At 42.2% G+C, this 15,332-nt stretch overlaps 1 protein-coding gene and 1 long non-coding RNA gene across 2 annotated transcripts in view; one reads left to right on the plus strand and one right to left on the minus strand.

Annotated features, from left to right (window-relative positions):
- The first annotated feature begins 1,796 nt into the window (after window positions 1-1,796).
- LOC148147363 (uncharacterized) lies at window positions 1,797-10,715 on the plus strand. Its single transcript, XM_087995976.1, has 3 exons — window positions 1,797-1,953; window positions 6,662-6,885; window positions 9,799-10,715. Exons 1-3 carry the CDS (start codon window positions 1,936-1,938, stop codon window positions 9,905-9,907), a joined length of 351 nt encoding a protein of 116 aa, XP_087852102.1. The 5' UTR covers window positions 1,797-1,935; the 3' UTR covers window positions 9,908-10,715.
- A 240-nt stretch (window positions 10,716-10,955) lies between these two features.
- LOC148147364 (uncharacterized) overlaps window positions 10,956-15,332 on the minus strand; it is a 31,133-nt gene continuing 26,756 nt past the window's right edge. Inside the window, exon 5 of the long non-coding RNA XR_015759981.1 lies at window positions 10,956-14,698. This is a non-coding gene — a long non-coding RNA (uncharacterized LOC148147364). The remainder of the gene's footprint in view (window positions 14,699-15,332) is intronic.

Below are 15,332 nucleotides of genomic sequence, written 5' to 3' on the forward strand. Positions count from 1 at the left end.
GCCTTTTCCAGGATACTACTTGTATCCTGTCTGGTGAAGACTGACATAAAATAGCTACCAAATATCTCTTTAACCTCCCTTACCAATTCCCCAGACTCGTTTTCTACAGCTACTGTGCATTGTAAACTTTTGACTGTTTTGAAGCACACAGGTATAACTTTGACCTCATACAGTGCTGTAAAATGGATGGCAGAGAATCAACAGCCCCATTCACATCTTCCCTGAATTTTATTTTCAGTGCAGCCATTGGGAACAATGTAAAAGAGGCTGCTGACTCTGCAACAATAGAGAAAGTCAGCCTTCATTAAATTTAGCCCCTGAAATAGCTGTTAATGATTGGTAATGGATGACACATGCCTGACTGTCGATCTGACACCCAGTCCTAGATGAACAGAAATGTGCTCAAACTGAATTGTGCTAAGACTAAGTTGTTGCCTTTAGTCCTCAGGCTGAACTTCATTCCACAGTCAATGATTCCATCTCTCTCCCTGGAGTCTGCCTGAGGCTGGGGCTCTGAAGACTGGGAGGCAATGGCCTAGTAGTATTAGCTCTGGACTGTTAACCCAGAGACCCAGGTAATGTCCCAGGTGGAATTTGAATCTGATAAAAATCTGGAATTAGGAATCTAATGACGACCATGAATCCATTGTCGATTGTCGGAAAAACGCACACTAATGCTCTTTAGGGAGGGAAGCTGCCATCTTTACGTGGTCTGGCCTACATGTGACTCAAGACCCAAAGCAATGTGGTTGACACTTTATTGCAATTAGGGATGGGCAATAAATGCTAGCCAGTGACATCCATGTCCTGTGAATGAATAAAAAAAGAACTTTAATATCACGAAGGTTAAAGTAGATAAAGAGTGACTGTTTCCAGTGACTGAGGGGATACTGATGAGTTAGCAGATCAAAGGTGATTAACAAAATAATCCAGGAGGGTTTAGGATCTGGATTGATGGGATGGTGAGAACAGATTAAAACATCAGGCTTTAAATTGGAATTGGGTCAAAACGAATTGAAGGAGAAACTTTAAGGCAGTTGGGAGAGTGGGACTCACAGGATGGCATTCCAAAAGAGCTGAATGGGCTAAAGTTGTCCTTGCAGGCTGCACTTCCAATGTCTCCAAGGGGGATAGTTTTCCAGGTCCAACACTGAAAATCAGCCCCCAGTACAGGAGTTGCCTGAGATTTAATCGCTGCAGCAATGAAAACCTGGTACTTTCTATATATCAGGTATAAACCAATAAGATTTAGCTTTGTATTTAGACCAGAAAGTTTCAAAATAAAGCTTTTGGAATAGTGTCTGAAAATTTTCAATTGTGTTTTGGTCCCATCAGAAGCAAGGACTGATAATTTTCCAAGGACTTCTATAAACAACGCCATGGGCAAAATAAAAGATATATATATATATATATAGGACACATGCTTTACCAAAATAGACCTCAGTTCAAAGAGTTCACAAGAGGTCCAAATAAAGAGTTTCTAATGTTAAGTTGTTTTAACTGCAAATGTCAAACTTTGAATGTAATGACATTTTTTATTAATTTGCTTTCATGTACATACTGAATGTTCCAGCATCTACATTTACCTTGTCTGTAATGATATAGTTAAATAATTGATTTGTTTGTTTTGTACATCTCCCCCTGTTCTGAAATGGTATCTTTGTTCAGCTTTTGAATTCCTGAGACTTAGAAATACGAGAGGGATGAGATCACTATTTTAGTAGGTACACAATGGCAGATGGGGTGACCTAACGTCAACTTGATTGGCTGCCAGCTCTTCTGTGATCTTCAATCTTCACATAAAAAGGGGGGGTTTGCAGCATTCTTCACACTACTCCTCAGCGGTTGCACTGTAGCTGAAGATCAGTGCGGGAGCTGTAACAACTTATATTAGCTCATTTCAAGAGCTGAATACTCCAGAAAGTCAAGGGAAGAATGGCCACATTTATTCAAGTAAGTAGAAATTTACGTAAGGAGACAGTATTTAAATTTCGGTTTGTCTTTGCTCTCATATTTAAGAACTAATGCTTTATTCAGCAACCTGCTTACTTTATTGTGAAGGATAAGCCGTACAATTTCTAAAAATAATTCTTTAAAAAGTATTTGTTCAATTATGAGACATGGGTGTCAATGGCTGGGCCAGGACTTATTGCCCATCTTTAATTGCCCTCTAGTAAGCTGACTTCTTGAATTGCTGCAGTCCATGTGCTGTACAGACACCCACAGTGCTGTTAGGAAGAGAGCTCCAGGATTTTGACCCAGTTACAGTGAAGGAATGGTGATATACTTTCAAGTTAGGATGGTGAGTGGCTTAGAGAGACCGTGAAGGAGGTGGTGGTCCCATGTATCTGCTGCCCTTGTCATTCTAGATGGTCGAGGTTGTGGATTTGGAAGATGCTGTTGAAGTAGATATGGTCATTATTATAGTACATCCTGTAGATGGCACACACTGCTGTCACTCGGCATTGGTGATGAAGTGAGTGAATATTGAAGGTGGTTGTCAGGGTGCCCATAAATGGACTGCATTGCCTTGGATGGTGTCAAGCTTCTTGAGTGTTGTTGGAGATTCACTCATCCAGGTAAGTGGAGAGTATGTATTCCATTGCACTCCTGACTTATACCTTGTGGATGATGGACAGGCTTTGACGAGTCAAAAGGTGAATTAGTTGCTGCAGGATTCCTTGCCTCTGAGCCACTCTTAGAGTCATCAAGTCATAGAGATGTACAGCATGGAAAAAGACTCTTCGGTCCAACCCGTCCATGCTGACCAGATATCCTAACCCAATCTAGTCCAGCCTGCCAACACCTGGCCCATATTCCTCCAAACCCTTCCTATTCATATATCCACCCAAATGCCACTTAAATGTTGCAATTGTACCAGTGTCTATCTACCCTATCCATGCCCCTCATAATTTTGTAAACCTCTATAAAGTCATCCCTCAACGACGCTCCAGGGAAAACAGCCCCAGCCTGTTCAGCCTCTCCCTATAGCTCAAATCCTCCAACCTTGGCAACATCCTTGTAAATATTCAGTCTGGAGTCCAGTTACTAGTGGTGTGCCACAAGGATCTGTTTTGGGACCACTGCTGTTTGTCATTTTTATAAATGACTTAGACGCAGGCATAGGTGGATGGATTAGTAAATTTGCAGACGACACTAAAGTCGGTGGAGTAGTGGACAGTTTGGAAGAATGTTACAAGTTGCAGGGGGATTTGGATAAACTGCAGAATTAGGGATTGAGAGGTGGCAAATAGAGTTCAATGCAGCTAAATGTGAGTTTATGCACTTTGGGAAGAATAACAGGATGGCAGAGTACTTGGTCAATGGAAAGATTATTGGTAGTGTGGATGCGCAGAGGGATCTTGGAGTCCATGTGCATAGATCCCTGAAAGTTGCCACCCAGGTGGATAGTGCTGTTAAGAGGGCATATGGTGTGTTAGGTTTCATTGGTAGAGGGATTGAGTTCCGGAATCACAATATCATGCTACAACTATACAAAATGCTGGTGCGGCCACACTTGGAATATTGTGTACAGTTCTGGTCGCCCCATTACAGAAAGGATGTGGAAGCTTTGAAAAGGTGCAGAGGAGATTTACAGGATGTTGCCTGGTCTGGAGGGAAGGTCTTATGAGGAAAGACTGAGAGACTTGGGTCTTTTTTCATTGGAAAGAAGAAGGCTAAGGAGAGATTTGATAGAGACATACAAGATGATCAGAGGATTAGGTAGGGTAGACAGAGAAAGACTTTTTCCTAGGATGATGATGTCAGCTTGTACGAGAGGGCATAACTACAAATTGAGGGGTGATAAATTTAAGACAGATGTCAGAGGCAGGTTCTTTACACAGAGAGTGGTAAGGGCGTGGAATACCCTTCCTGCTAATGTAGTCAACTCAGCCACATTAGGGAGATTTAAACAATCCTTAGATAATCACATTGATGTTTTTGGGATAGTTTATGGGGACGAGCTGAGAATAGTTCACAGGTCGGCGCAACATCAAGGGCCAAAGGACCTGTTCTGTGCTGTATTGTTCTATGTTCAGTGTTCTATTGTTCTATGTTCTAAATCTTTCCTGAACCCTTTCAAGTTTCACAATATCTTTCCGATAGGAAGGAGACCAGAATTGCACGCAATATTCCAACAGTGGCCTAACCAATGTCCTGTACAGCTGCAACATGATCTCCCAACTCCTGTACTCAATTTAAATGGCATGTCCAGTTCAGTTTCTGATCAATGGCATAGCCCCCAGGATATTTATAGTGGTAATGTCATTGAATTTTGTGTGGCACGAATGATGCTTGCTATTTGTTAGCTCAAGCCTGGATAATTTACAGGTCTTGCTGCATATGGAAAAAGACTCTTTGAGTTTCTGAGGAGTCATGAAACATTGTGCAATCATCAGCAAATCCTCCCATTCCTGACCTCCCGATAGGCAGAAAGTGATGAAGCCACTGAAGACGGCTGGGCCTAAGACACTTCCCTGAGGACCTCCTGCAGAGATGTCCTGGAGCTGAGATGACTGACCTCCAACAACCACAACCATCTTCCACTGTGCCAGGTTTGCTCCAACCAGCAGCAATTTTCTCCCCAATTCCCATTGATTCCAGTTTTGCTAGGGCTCCTGGTCAACTGCAGACTTGATGTCAAGGGAAATCATTTTCATCTCACGCCTGGAATTCAGCACTTTGTCCGTGTTTGAAACAAGGCTGGAATGAAGTCAGAAGTTGAATGGCCCTGATGGAACCCAAACTGAATGTCAGTGAACAGGTTAAGCCTTTGCAAGTAGCATTTAATATCACTGGTGACAACCCCTTCCATCATTTTTCTGATGGTCAAGAATAGACAGATTGAGAGCTTTTTGTCTGGGTTAAATTTTTTAAAATCCACTTGTGGAACGTGAGTATCGTGGCTGGGCCAACATTTATTGCTCGTCCTTGCTTTTTGTGTACAGGATACATGTCAATGCCAGTGTTTGAGATGTACTGAAAGAGCTTAGCAAGCAGTTTGGAAAATTCTGGAGCACATCTGGTGGCACAGTGGCTCAGTGGTTAGCACTGCTGCCTCACAGCATCAGGGTCGCAGGTTCGATTCCAGCCTCTGGCGACTGTCTGTATGGAGTTTGCACGTTCTCCCCGTGTCTGCGTGGGTTTCCTCCGGGTGCTCCAGTTTCCTCCCACAGTCCAAAGATGTGCAGGTCAGATGGATTGGCCATGCTAAATTACCCATAGTGCTAGGTGCATTAGTTAGAGGGAAATGGGTCTGGGTGGGTTACTCTTCAGAGGGTCGATGTGGAGTTGTTGGGCCAAAGGGCTTGTTTCCACACTGTAGGGAATCTAATCTAATCTTCAGGACTATTGTCAGGGCCCATTGCATTTGCAGCGTTTAACCATTTCTTGGAATGAATGGAATTGGTTGAAGACTAGCATCTGTGACTATGTGGACCTCAGAAGGAGATCAAGATGCATGATCCAATCAGATGATAGTGGATGCAAATATTTTGGCCTTGTGTTTTGCCTTGATGTACTGGGCTCCTCCATCTTAGATATTTGTGCTATTCCAAGTGAATAGAGGTTTGATAGTGCAGAACTTGAGTATTGCTGAGAAAATACACAATTTGTTGAAGTTCTTCTACCAGATGACCTTATTGTGTGCTGCAAGTTCTTACAATTCCGTTCTTTTCCCTGTGACTTTATTCATTTACATGTGCACCATCCGCCACCATCAGAAAGTAACCTAATATCTATTAGATTTTGTGAGGTTAAAAGATTCCAATTTAGAAATGAGTATATTCTTGTTATTCTGCTATCAATATGGCAGAATTTAGTTTCTCTTCATTATGGATACGACCAGTTCTCATTAGTTTTGTCATTTAGATTAGATTACATTACAATGTGGAAACAGGCCCTTCGGCCCAACAAGTCCACACCGACCCGCCGAAGCGTAACCCACCCAAACCCCTACATTTACCCCATACCTCACACTACGGGAAATTTAGCATGGCCAATTCACCTAACCTGCACATCTTTGGACTGTGGGAGGAAACCGGAGCACCCGGAGGAAACCCACGCAGACACGGGGAGAACGTGCAAACTCCACACAGTCAGTCGCCTGAGGCGGGAATTGAACCCAGGGCTCTGGCGCTGTGAGGCAGCAGTGCTAACCACTGTGCCACCGTGCCGCCTAAATCCCCTTCCACCAGACAAAGTGTCCTTTGACTCCAAGAGTTGATCAGTAAAGGTTGTACCAGAAATGGGAAGAGTTCGAATGAATTAGTAATTCACTTCCCAATTTAATTCCATCCTTCATCCATGTATTTTACTTCTGCTCTAGCTGTACACTGCTCCAGCTGTACACTGCTACTCAGATTAACAACAAACAACTGAGTGGAAGGTACAAACAAACAATGCTACTGTTCTTATTTTACAAACCTGAATAGTGCTTCATGAGACTTTCTTATATTTTTGTTCAAGTATTTACAGGATATTGAACTGTATATTTAAAAGGAATTAAATATACCCAAACTTCCTCAATAGCATTAAGACCTCACAACTATTATCTCACATTTAGTTCTTCACATTCTGTTAATAATGCCTTGAGTATGAGAAACATCTGTCAGTAACTTTGCTGCAAAATAATCTCCATGTTAATGTATTTCCTTCTCAGTATGCCTCATGCTACAGTAACACCAGAGCTCTTCAGCTGCTGGGAATCGGGAGGAACAGCTGCATGTCCATCTTTTCTTATCCTCCATACATCACAAGTCCTCGCCAACCACTGCCTTATAAGGGACCAGATATAACAATGCGTCATATCAGTCAGGTGGTGCGTTGCCTACGACAGCTGAGGGCTCGTGACAGGAGAGAGGTGCAAATCTCAAATGCTACCAGGTAATTGCCAACCACTTTCAGAGCATTGAACGTTCAGCCTCTGTATAGTAGCTGGCAGTAAAATACAAATACACGCTAACCTTATCCATGATACCACAGTATGGCAACAACATCAAATACCAATGATGTATTGTAATTGAATACTGACAACATGTTGCCTTTATATCATGCTTTTAACATAGAAAAACATCTGAAGGAGACATCAGGAAAGGTGAGTAACAGTTTGGTGAGGGAGATTGGCTTGAATGCCTTTAAGGGGCAGAATTACACAGCTTAATGTTCAAAGATAGCTGAAAGGACTGCTCGTCACCAGTGGTGATGCAAAGGAAATTAAGGATGTCTAAGAGACCACATTTGAAAGATTGCAGAGCTATGGTTGAGTTGGCACAATGAGGCATGTTACGGAAGGAGGTGAATATGGGGGAAGGGAACACCATGGAAGGATTGGAACATAATTTGAGATGTTGGAGAACTGGAAGTCAATTATATTGATAACATATATTTAAAAGAGTAAATAAGGGGAAAGCACAGTATTGCAAAAGGCACTGCAATATTGTTACATTAGACCCATCCAGTTGTTGAGAAAACATAGATTGAGATGTTCATGGTGTGCCAGTCCATGTCATAGTTCATTGGAGGGAGGAAGTTGAGAATTGATCTGAAACTGGTTTAAATCATGTTCCTATTTTTTAATGGAGTAGTTCCAGGATTCGTAATATCCAGGGATGTGCAGGCTAGGTGGCTCATGGGAAATGCAAAATTATGGAACAGGATGGAGGGGGTAGGGGGTAGGATGCTCTTTGGAGGGTCGATGCAGACTCATTGGTTGAATAGTCTCTATCTGCACTGTTAGAATTCTATGATTCTATGCATTTGTGTGCATTTACAATTGATATTTTAACATAGATTATAGCATTTACTGACATTGTTAAATTAACTAATGGGGAGGCAATGGCTTCATGGCATTATTGCTACACTATTAATCCAGAAACCTAGGAAACATTTTGGGGACCTAGGTTTGAATCTTGCCACAGTAGAATATAGAATTTGTATAAAATAACAATCTGGAATTAAGAGTCTAATGATTGTTGAAGAAAACCCCATCAGGTTCACTAATGTCCTTTCGGGAAGGAAACTGCCATCCTTACCTGGTCTGGCCTACATGTGACTCCAGACCCACAGCAATGTGGTTGACTCTTAATTGCCCTCTGGGTGATACTTGCTGGCTTAGCCAGCAATGTCCTTAGCCTATTAATGAATTTTTAAAAATCTAGCCAATAATAAAGCTGACATTAGTTAAAAACGTTCCTTTTACAAAGAACAGGAATAACATGGGTTAAATGTTCCTCCAGGTCAAAACATACGTTGTTTTGAGTAGTCCTCCTATGGTTTAGTGAATTTTTCCAATGAGCAGGAAGATTCCGGATTCAATCTTAATCTGTGCCAATTAGGTACTGATGACCGAATGTGATAACTGGCCTCAGTATTTCCTCAGAATAATGACAATGATTTCCACTCCCAAGCAACATCAGAAGTCGTGCAGTGTCCAAGGTCCAATGTTGCTTCATCATCATCAATTAGCTTTGCAACTCCCCCACATACAGTACAGTGATTGACTGGGCTAGATACAAGAACGTAACCAGAACTACCTTAGCCACATCCACAGAAGTAGGGAGTAATTGTCAGAAGAGAAAACATATGATATCGATGTAAGCAGATATCAATTTAAGTTGCTCTTTAGAGTCGTAGAGTCATAGAAATGTACAGCATAGAAGCAGACCCTTTGGTCCAACTCATCCACACTGACCAGATATCCTAATCTAGTCCCATTGGCCAGCACTCAGCCCATATCCCTCTAAATCTTTCCTATTCATATACCCATCCTGATGCCTTTTAAATGTTGTAATTGTACCAGCCTCCACCACTTCCTCTGGCAGCTCATTCCACACATGCACCACCCTCTGCGTGAAAAGGTTGCCCCTTAGGTCCCTTTTAAATCTTTCCCCTCTCACCCTAAACACATGCCCTCTAGTTTTGGACTCCACCATCCCAGGGAAGAGGCCTTGCCTATTTACCATGCTCGTCATAATTTCATAAGCCTCTATGAGGTCACCCCTCTGCCTCCAGCGCTTCAGGGAAAACAGCCTCAGCCCATTCAGCCTCTCGTTGTAGCTCAAATCCTCCAACCCTGGCAACATCCTTGTAGATCTTTAGATGAGACACACAACTCCAACTGCTGGCAGGTCATAAAGAATTTCTCTTCAATTCTCTCATTAGTGAACATGGTTGAGCTCATTTTAAATATTTCTGTCAAAAATGTGTCTGAGGTTCTGTTGAGGAGTGCAGGAGTCTCCGAAAAAGCAAGATAGTGAATGGGACTATTCATGGGAGATCTCAGCATGTCTCCCAATTTCCTATGCAGTCAGATTCACCCAGGTTTGCTCAATAATTGTGGCTTAGCTACTTAGACAGAAGAATTACAATATGTGGGTCGGAGTTTGTTCTTTCCAGTTTAATTGGAAATATAACAATGCACAGGGTTAGTTGAGAACTTGTAGTGAGTTCATAGTTAACCTTGTCTCCTGATATACTGGCCTTCCACAGTTAGAATAACATAGAAAATGCCCATTGTTTTGATTGGAAGAATGCTGCACATCTGAAGTGATATTGCAAGTAATATGCTGTTCTCTTGGATTTAAAGTTAATGCCAACAATCAATATTTACTAAGTTGTTATTATTGGTGTGGTTAAACCTTGACATCATAGATCTCAATGCACGTGATAGCTACTAACAAGGTGGTCTTAAGAACTGAGGACTCTTCCACAAGCCTACGCTCTCTTGTAATCATCCAGACAATAATCTGCACACAAAATGATGTCCAAGGACCAACAATCGCTTTCTATTTATTTCAGATCTTCCATTGAGGGTTTGCCAGCTACCCCTAGCCGTTCTGGCCATAATAAGGACAAACGCTACGTCTCTTGCTTCAGGAAACATCGCAACATCAAACATGTTGGATGAAACATAAGGATAGGAGTCTCTCTCGTCAGACTCCCAACTAATGGAGGAGCCACTCCCTGGGAGTCATACTGTGCTCTTCAGGCTCACTACCACTATCCAGCCGCCGTATCAAGATGAGTAGTTTACTTTTTTGGAAGATGCAGCAGATGAACCTTAGAGCTGATCTCTGTGTGACGGTTTTTCTGTTGTGTTTGTGTTGACATGCCGTGAATTATCATTGTAGGTAGCGAAATATAAAACCTCATTCAATACAGGCATCAGTTCCCGACTGTCTCGCTTAAGTGAGATGGGATGAGAAACATTATTTGGGGAAAAAAAGAAGTCAAATGTCGGACTGAGGTTAGACTGTACTGTTTGAAACTTTAGTAAGCTTGATAGTCTCCTTGGTCATACTGATATTCTGTGTTCATCTAAAACATTCTTGGAGAAATCTAAACCAGCACCAACTTTAACTATCATGCAGCGATTTCTGTCTCAGGGTAATTATATCACACCCTTCAGTATTAAGTACGAATGCCATTCATCTCCCTGATTTGGACCTGACAGCAACTATTCTTTGATTATAACTATCTTTCCTGTTTTAATGGCCTTTAAGTACAGTAGAATTTTAAACCCTTACCTGAACTGTTTAGTCACATTTATATTTATAAGTTGTCAGCAAACTGAGGCTGAAGTTTATATATAATTTCAGAGCATCTTAAACTGACCTCCTAGAGTTTAACATTAATTGATGTGCAATTCTACTATTGTAACAAAAGCATGTTTAATAGCTGTGAAAATGATAAATAAAAGACTGTCCTGAAAGTGGCTTAAATGTTATATATTTTTGTAACTTCTGCAGGAACATTTTATGCAATGCAGTACAAATAAATAAATATTTTAAGTGACCATGTTTTTATGCTGTCAGAATATCTCCAGTGCTTTCTATCCAAAAGTACATAGAAACATCGAGGTTACAAACAGAGGCAGGCCATTTGGTGCCTCAAGCCTGTCATACCAATTAGTAAGATCATGGCTCACCTAGTTGTGGTCTCAATTCTACACTCCTGTCTGCTTTTGTGGACAATATGAAACTTGGAAAAACTGTGAACTATGAGGAGGATAGTGTAGTCCCTCACACGGATATATACAGGTTGCTGGACTTGTTAGTGAAGGTCAATGCAAAATGATTCAGTTTGGTTGGAAGAACAACGAGCAACATTGTACAATAAAGGACACAATTGGAAATGAGGCACGAGAGCACAGGGATCTGGGTAAGCATGACAAGGAACACAAGAATTAGCAGCAGTCATAGATTATTTCGCCCTGCCCGATCCAACACCTTGGACTTCAAATCCACTTGCCTATCTATTCTCCATAACCCCGAATCTCTGAAAGATTGTCCCATCCTTAAGTATATTCAATAATGGAGCATCCATATTCGTCTGGGATGGGGAATACCGAAGATTCACAAACCTGCGAGGAAAGAAATCTCTCGTTTCAGTCCAAAATAGTATGCACATAAACCACTGAAGATGGCAGGGAAGGTTGAGGGGCTTTAATAATTGGGGCTTAGTGAGAGGGTTATGTTGAAACAAACCTAGAGAATGCTGGAGAAACTCAGTGGGGAGAGAGAGAGAGAGAGAGGGAGAGTGTCAACCTTCCGAGTGTGACTTCTTCAAAACCTCTTTTCTGAGATTATGTTGAACTTGCAGAAAGGACTGGTTCAGATTTAATTTGAGGGTTGTGACCCGTCCTGGTTGTTACACTTAAGGTGGGAAGCGCAGGCAGAGGAGAGCGCGCAGAAAACATTAATGAGAATGGTTTCAGGAATGAGGAACCTCAGTGATGAAGATAGATCGGAGGATTTAGGAGTTATTTTCCTTAGAGAAGAGGCTGATAAGAGACTTGTTGGAGGTAATTGAAACAATGAGGGGCGTGGACAGAATAGGTAGGAAGAAACTGTGCTTCCTCATCAATGGATTGAGAATGAGAGTAAAGTAATATGGAAAAGACGCACAAGTGACAAAGGAGAAAGAATTTTTACACAGTGAGTAGTTAGGGTCTGGAATGCACTGGCTGAGAGTGTGTTGGAAGCAAGGTGAATTGACACATTCAAAAGGGAATTAGACAAACATCTGAAAAGGAACAATGTGCAGGGTCCAGAGGAGAATGCAGGAGAATGGCACTTGGTCAGATGCTCATTTGGAGAACTGGTATGGACATGAATAGTCCCCTCCATGTTGTTGCAATTCTGTGAAGCTCTCCTTGAACTAGGGCAGCATGACGAGAAGGAGCTTGCTAAGAATCGTTCAACTTGTGCCTCAAGCTACATCACACTTTCAGTCATCATGCCTCAATAATGACGCAGAGCAGTGGCTGAGAAGTGAGTTCTGTACTTTGAATAATACTACCTCATTGGGAGCTGGGTTATGATGTCCAAAGAGCTTTTGAGGAAGATTTGGCCAGTTCAGTCAGATGAAGGACCACTGCAGAAACATGCGAACCTCGGTATATGTCATCCTTGAACAGAGAGACAGCCGACAATAGCAACTGGTGAACCACAACAGCTCAGCCTCAGTCTGCCCTTACTTAACATTGTACACTTCAGATGTGTTGATTGGACAGTGACCGAAAGTGAAGGCAGCAACAATAGGTTCCCTTATAGTAACTAACTATGTGTGTGCGTGAAGTAGAATAATTTAGAATCATGATGATTTAGAAATACAGATTGGAGGAGGCCATTCTACCATCATACCTGTGCTAACAGTATGGCAGACTTATCCAAGTAATTTCACTGTTCTGCTTTTTCCCCATAACCCAGTACAGTTATATCTCTTGAAGCATTTATTCAATTTCCTTCTGAATTTTAGATTAGATTCCCCACAGTGTGGAAACAGGCCATTTGGCCCAACAAGTCCACGCCGACCCTCTGAAGAGGAATCCACCCAGACCCATTTCCCTCTGGGTAATGCACCTAACGTTATGGGCAATTTAGCATGGCCAATTCACCTAACCTGCACATCTTTAGAGTGTGGGAGGAAACCAGAGCACCCAGAGAAAACCCACACAGACACAGGGCTAATATGCAAACTCCACACAGACAGTCACCCGAGGCTGGAATCGAACTAGCCCCTGAGCCACCGTGCCACCCCTGAAACAGTTTTACAAGTGAAACAGTTTCCACCATACATTCGGGTCATGTCCTCCTGCCACAAAACAGTACGATGAGTTTCCTCATTCTGGCTCCTGTTCCTGTATCAATTCACCCTCAGTGCTCTGTGCAGTGACCCTTCAGTGATGAAGAACAGTTTCTCATTACTCTTTTCATCAATAACATTTCATGATTTCGAACACATTTATCAATCTTCTCATGTCTTTGTCGCAGGGTGAACAACTTTCACAGAGATTTCCTGCACAGCAAAGGATTAAACGTGGAAACTGAGATGCTGCAAATGAAACACTGCAGATGCTGGAAATCCTCATCAGGTCTGACAGCAACTGTGGAGCGACAAAAGCAGAATTAATGTCTCAACTCATACTTTGAGGATGAATCTCTACAGATTCTACCTGCTGAGCACTTTCTGCTTTTATTTCAGGATGTTTAGAGGTCTGTTTGATTTAGGACCACACTGCATGTTGTACAATCTCATCTTGTGATTTTCAGTGGACTAATAAAAGGTTTCAGTTCATTAAGCTATAAACTGTCCCATGAATGTCATAAGGTCTAACCTACATTTGTCCCTATCTGAGAAATTACCCAATTTGAACAGAGACTACTCAAGCGCTGATCGGGTGAAATTGACAAGCTGTTTATTACAAGCGATATCGCTGGAAGAGAAGTTGATGAGGCTGACACAGAACTGACAGTCTGTACAGGTAGATCAAGGGGCACAGGCAGTTTTAGAGGGGTACAGTAATCTGGGGTGAATTACAGTACAATCAAGAGTAAAACACAATCAATGGGAGGACAATCAGCGGTCTGGGCAGCAGCAATCAGTCAGTGATTGAGTTCGGAGATTCTGATCCTCTGTGAGAGTAGGTGCTAATGCTTTTTATCCTGGCATCAATGCGCTTCCATTGGTGTTAGTCCATAAGTGAGGTACCTTGGTCCTTTTCAGTCTGATCATCCTTTGTGGAGTTGCAGTGTGTGTGAAGAGTGAGGCTGCCCATTGGGCATCAGGAGCAGTTGTGCTGACTGAGGGCTAGAAAGTCTATTGTCAGGCTCTCTTGGGAAGTATATTCCCCAGTCTGGAAGTGGCTTGAGTTATCTCCTGTTTGCTGCCTTGTGTCTTAGTTAGCCTGTTTGGTCAAGGCTGAGGCATTCTGGGTAGTTTCTGTTGTGGCTTAGGCAGACATGGTTTCTTATGCTCTTTGTGGCTGTGCTGTGGGTGGACAGGGAAGCAGATTTTCTCCCACAGTCCCTCTTCTTGATAGTACCCCTCATGATAATCATGTCCTTACTGGATTCTCTGACTTCAAGCTTCCTTCATGAAACTCACTTCATTTTTTCATTTAAAAAAATTCTTTTCTCCTCAAGACACTCTTGAATATTCTTTCAATACCAATTGAGATTCTGAATGCTCTTGCATCAGCTTGAGGCAGGATCCAAGGAAATGTTCATTATCTGACGTCTGACTATGCTTTCACGTTGCCCCTCCAATACCTTCCTCTCTCTTCCAATCATCCTTCTCTCTTTACACATTATATCTGTACCAATGCAGTCAATACTCTTTTCAACCTTTCCATTTACTTCTTCTTATGCCACAGATGCCCAATCCCATCAGCATACTCATTTCCTCTTTTCAAGACCTGCACAGTGTTGAATTTGAGAATTAATGTATAGCCTTGAAATAACTCCATGAAGGCCCATATCCCATCACCAAATCACCCTTTATTTAGACATGCATGGTTCATGACACTCACACAGCGAGGTCAGAGCTGGCTCCTATAGTGAGCAGAACTCCTGACACTCCTGTTTATATCTGTCAGCCAGGGCTCCCTGATTGGACCAGGTTAATATCCCCAATCAGGGAACTCATTCTATGAAGTCCACCTAGCTGAGCTCATTCCAATTACTAAATGTCTCCTCCTTTACTGTATTTCACCTGGCAAAACCCACATTCATGGCTGTCAACAACATTAACAGTTATTATTAACCCAAACTCAAATAATGAGCTTACCCATTGTTGTCACTCACACACTGCTTAGACAGCAATTATTGGCTGTAAAAACTGCAAACGTTTTTTTCTGGCTGTACTCTTCCTGGCCACCTCCAATAGTTTAGCTGAATTCATGATGTGGTCAGGGGTGCATAGCTAATTTTCACCAATCCCTGCATTGTTTCAGTTGGAAGGGATCTGAGCTGGAAACTGCCCCAGAACTGATTGCCAGCATAACCCATGAAACCAGTGCCCTTCCTCCTCTATTCCCATACCCCAGTTTG

Source organism: Chiloscyllium plagiosum, unplaced genomic scaffold (assembly GCF_037043375.1).
Source record: "Chiloscyllium plagiosum isolate Xiang-an unplaced genomic scaffold, Cpla_swu_hap1 HiC_scaffold_17, whole genome shotgun sequence".
Lineage (NCBI taxonomy): Eukaryota > Metazoa > Chordata > Chondrichthyes > Orectolobiformes > Hemiscylliidae > Chiloscyllium > Chiloscyllium plagiosum.

Bases quoted from the DNA above. Each gene is read 5' to 3' on its own strand.
- LOC148147363 (XM_087995976.1), top strand. The intron at 6,886-9,798 runs GTAATTGCCAAC...TATTTATTTCAG, and splicing joins CAAATCTCAAATGCTACCAG to ATCTTCCATTGAGGGTTTGC.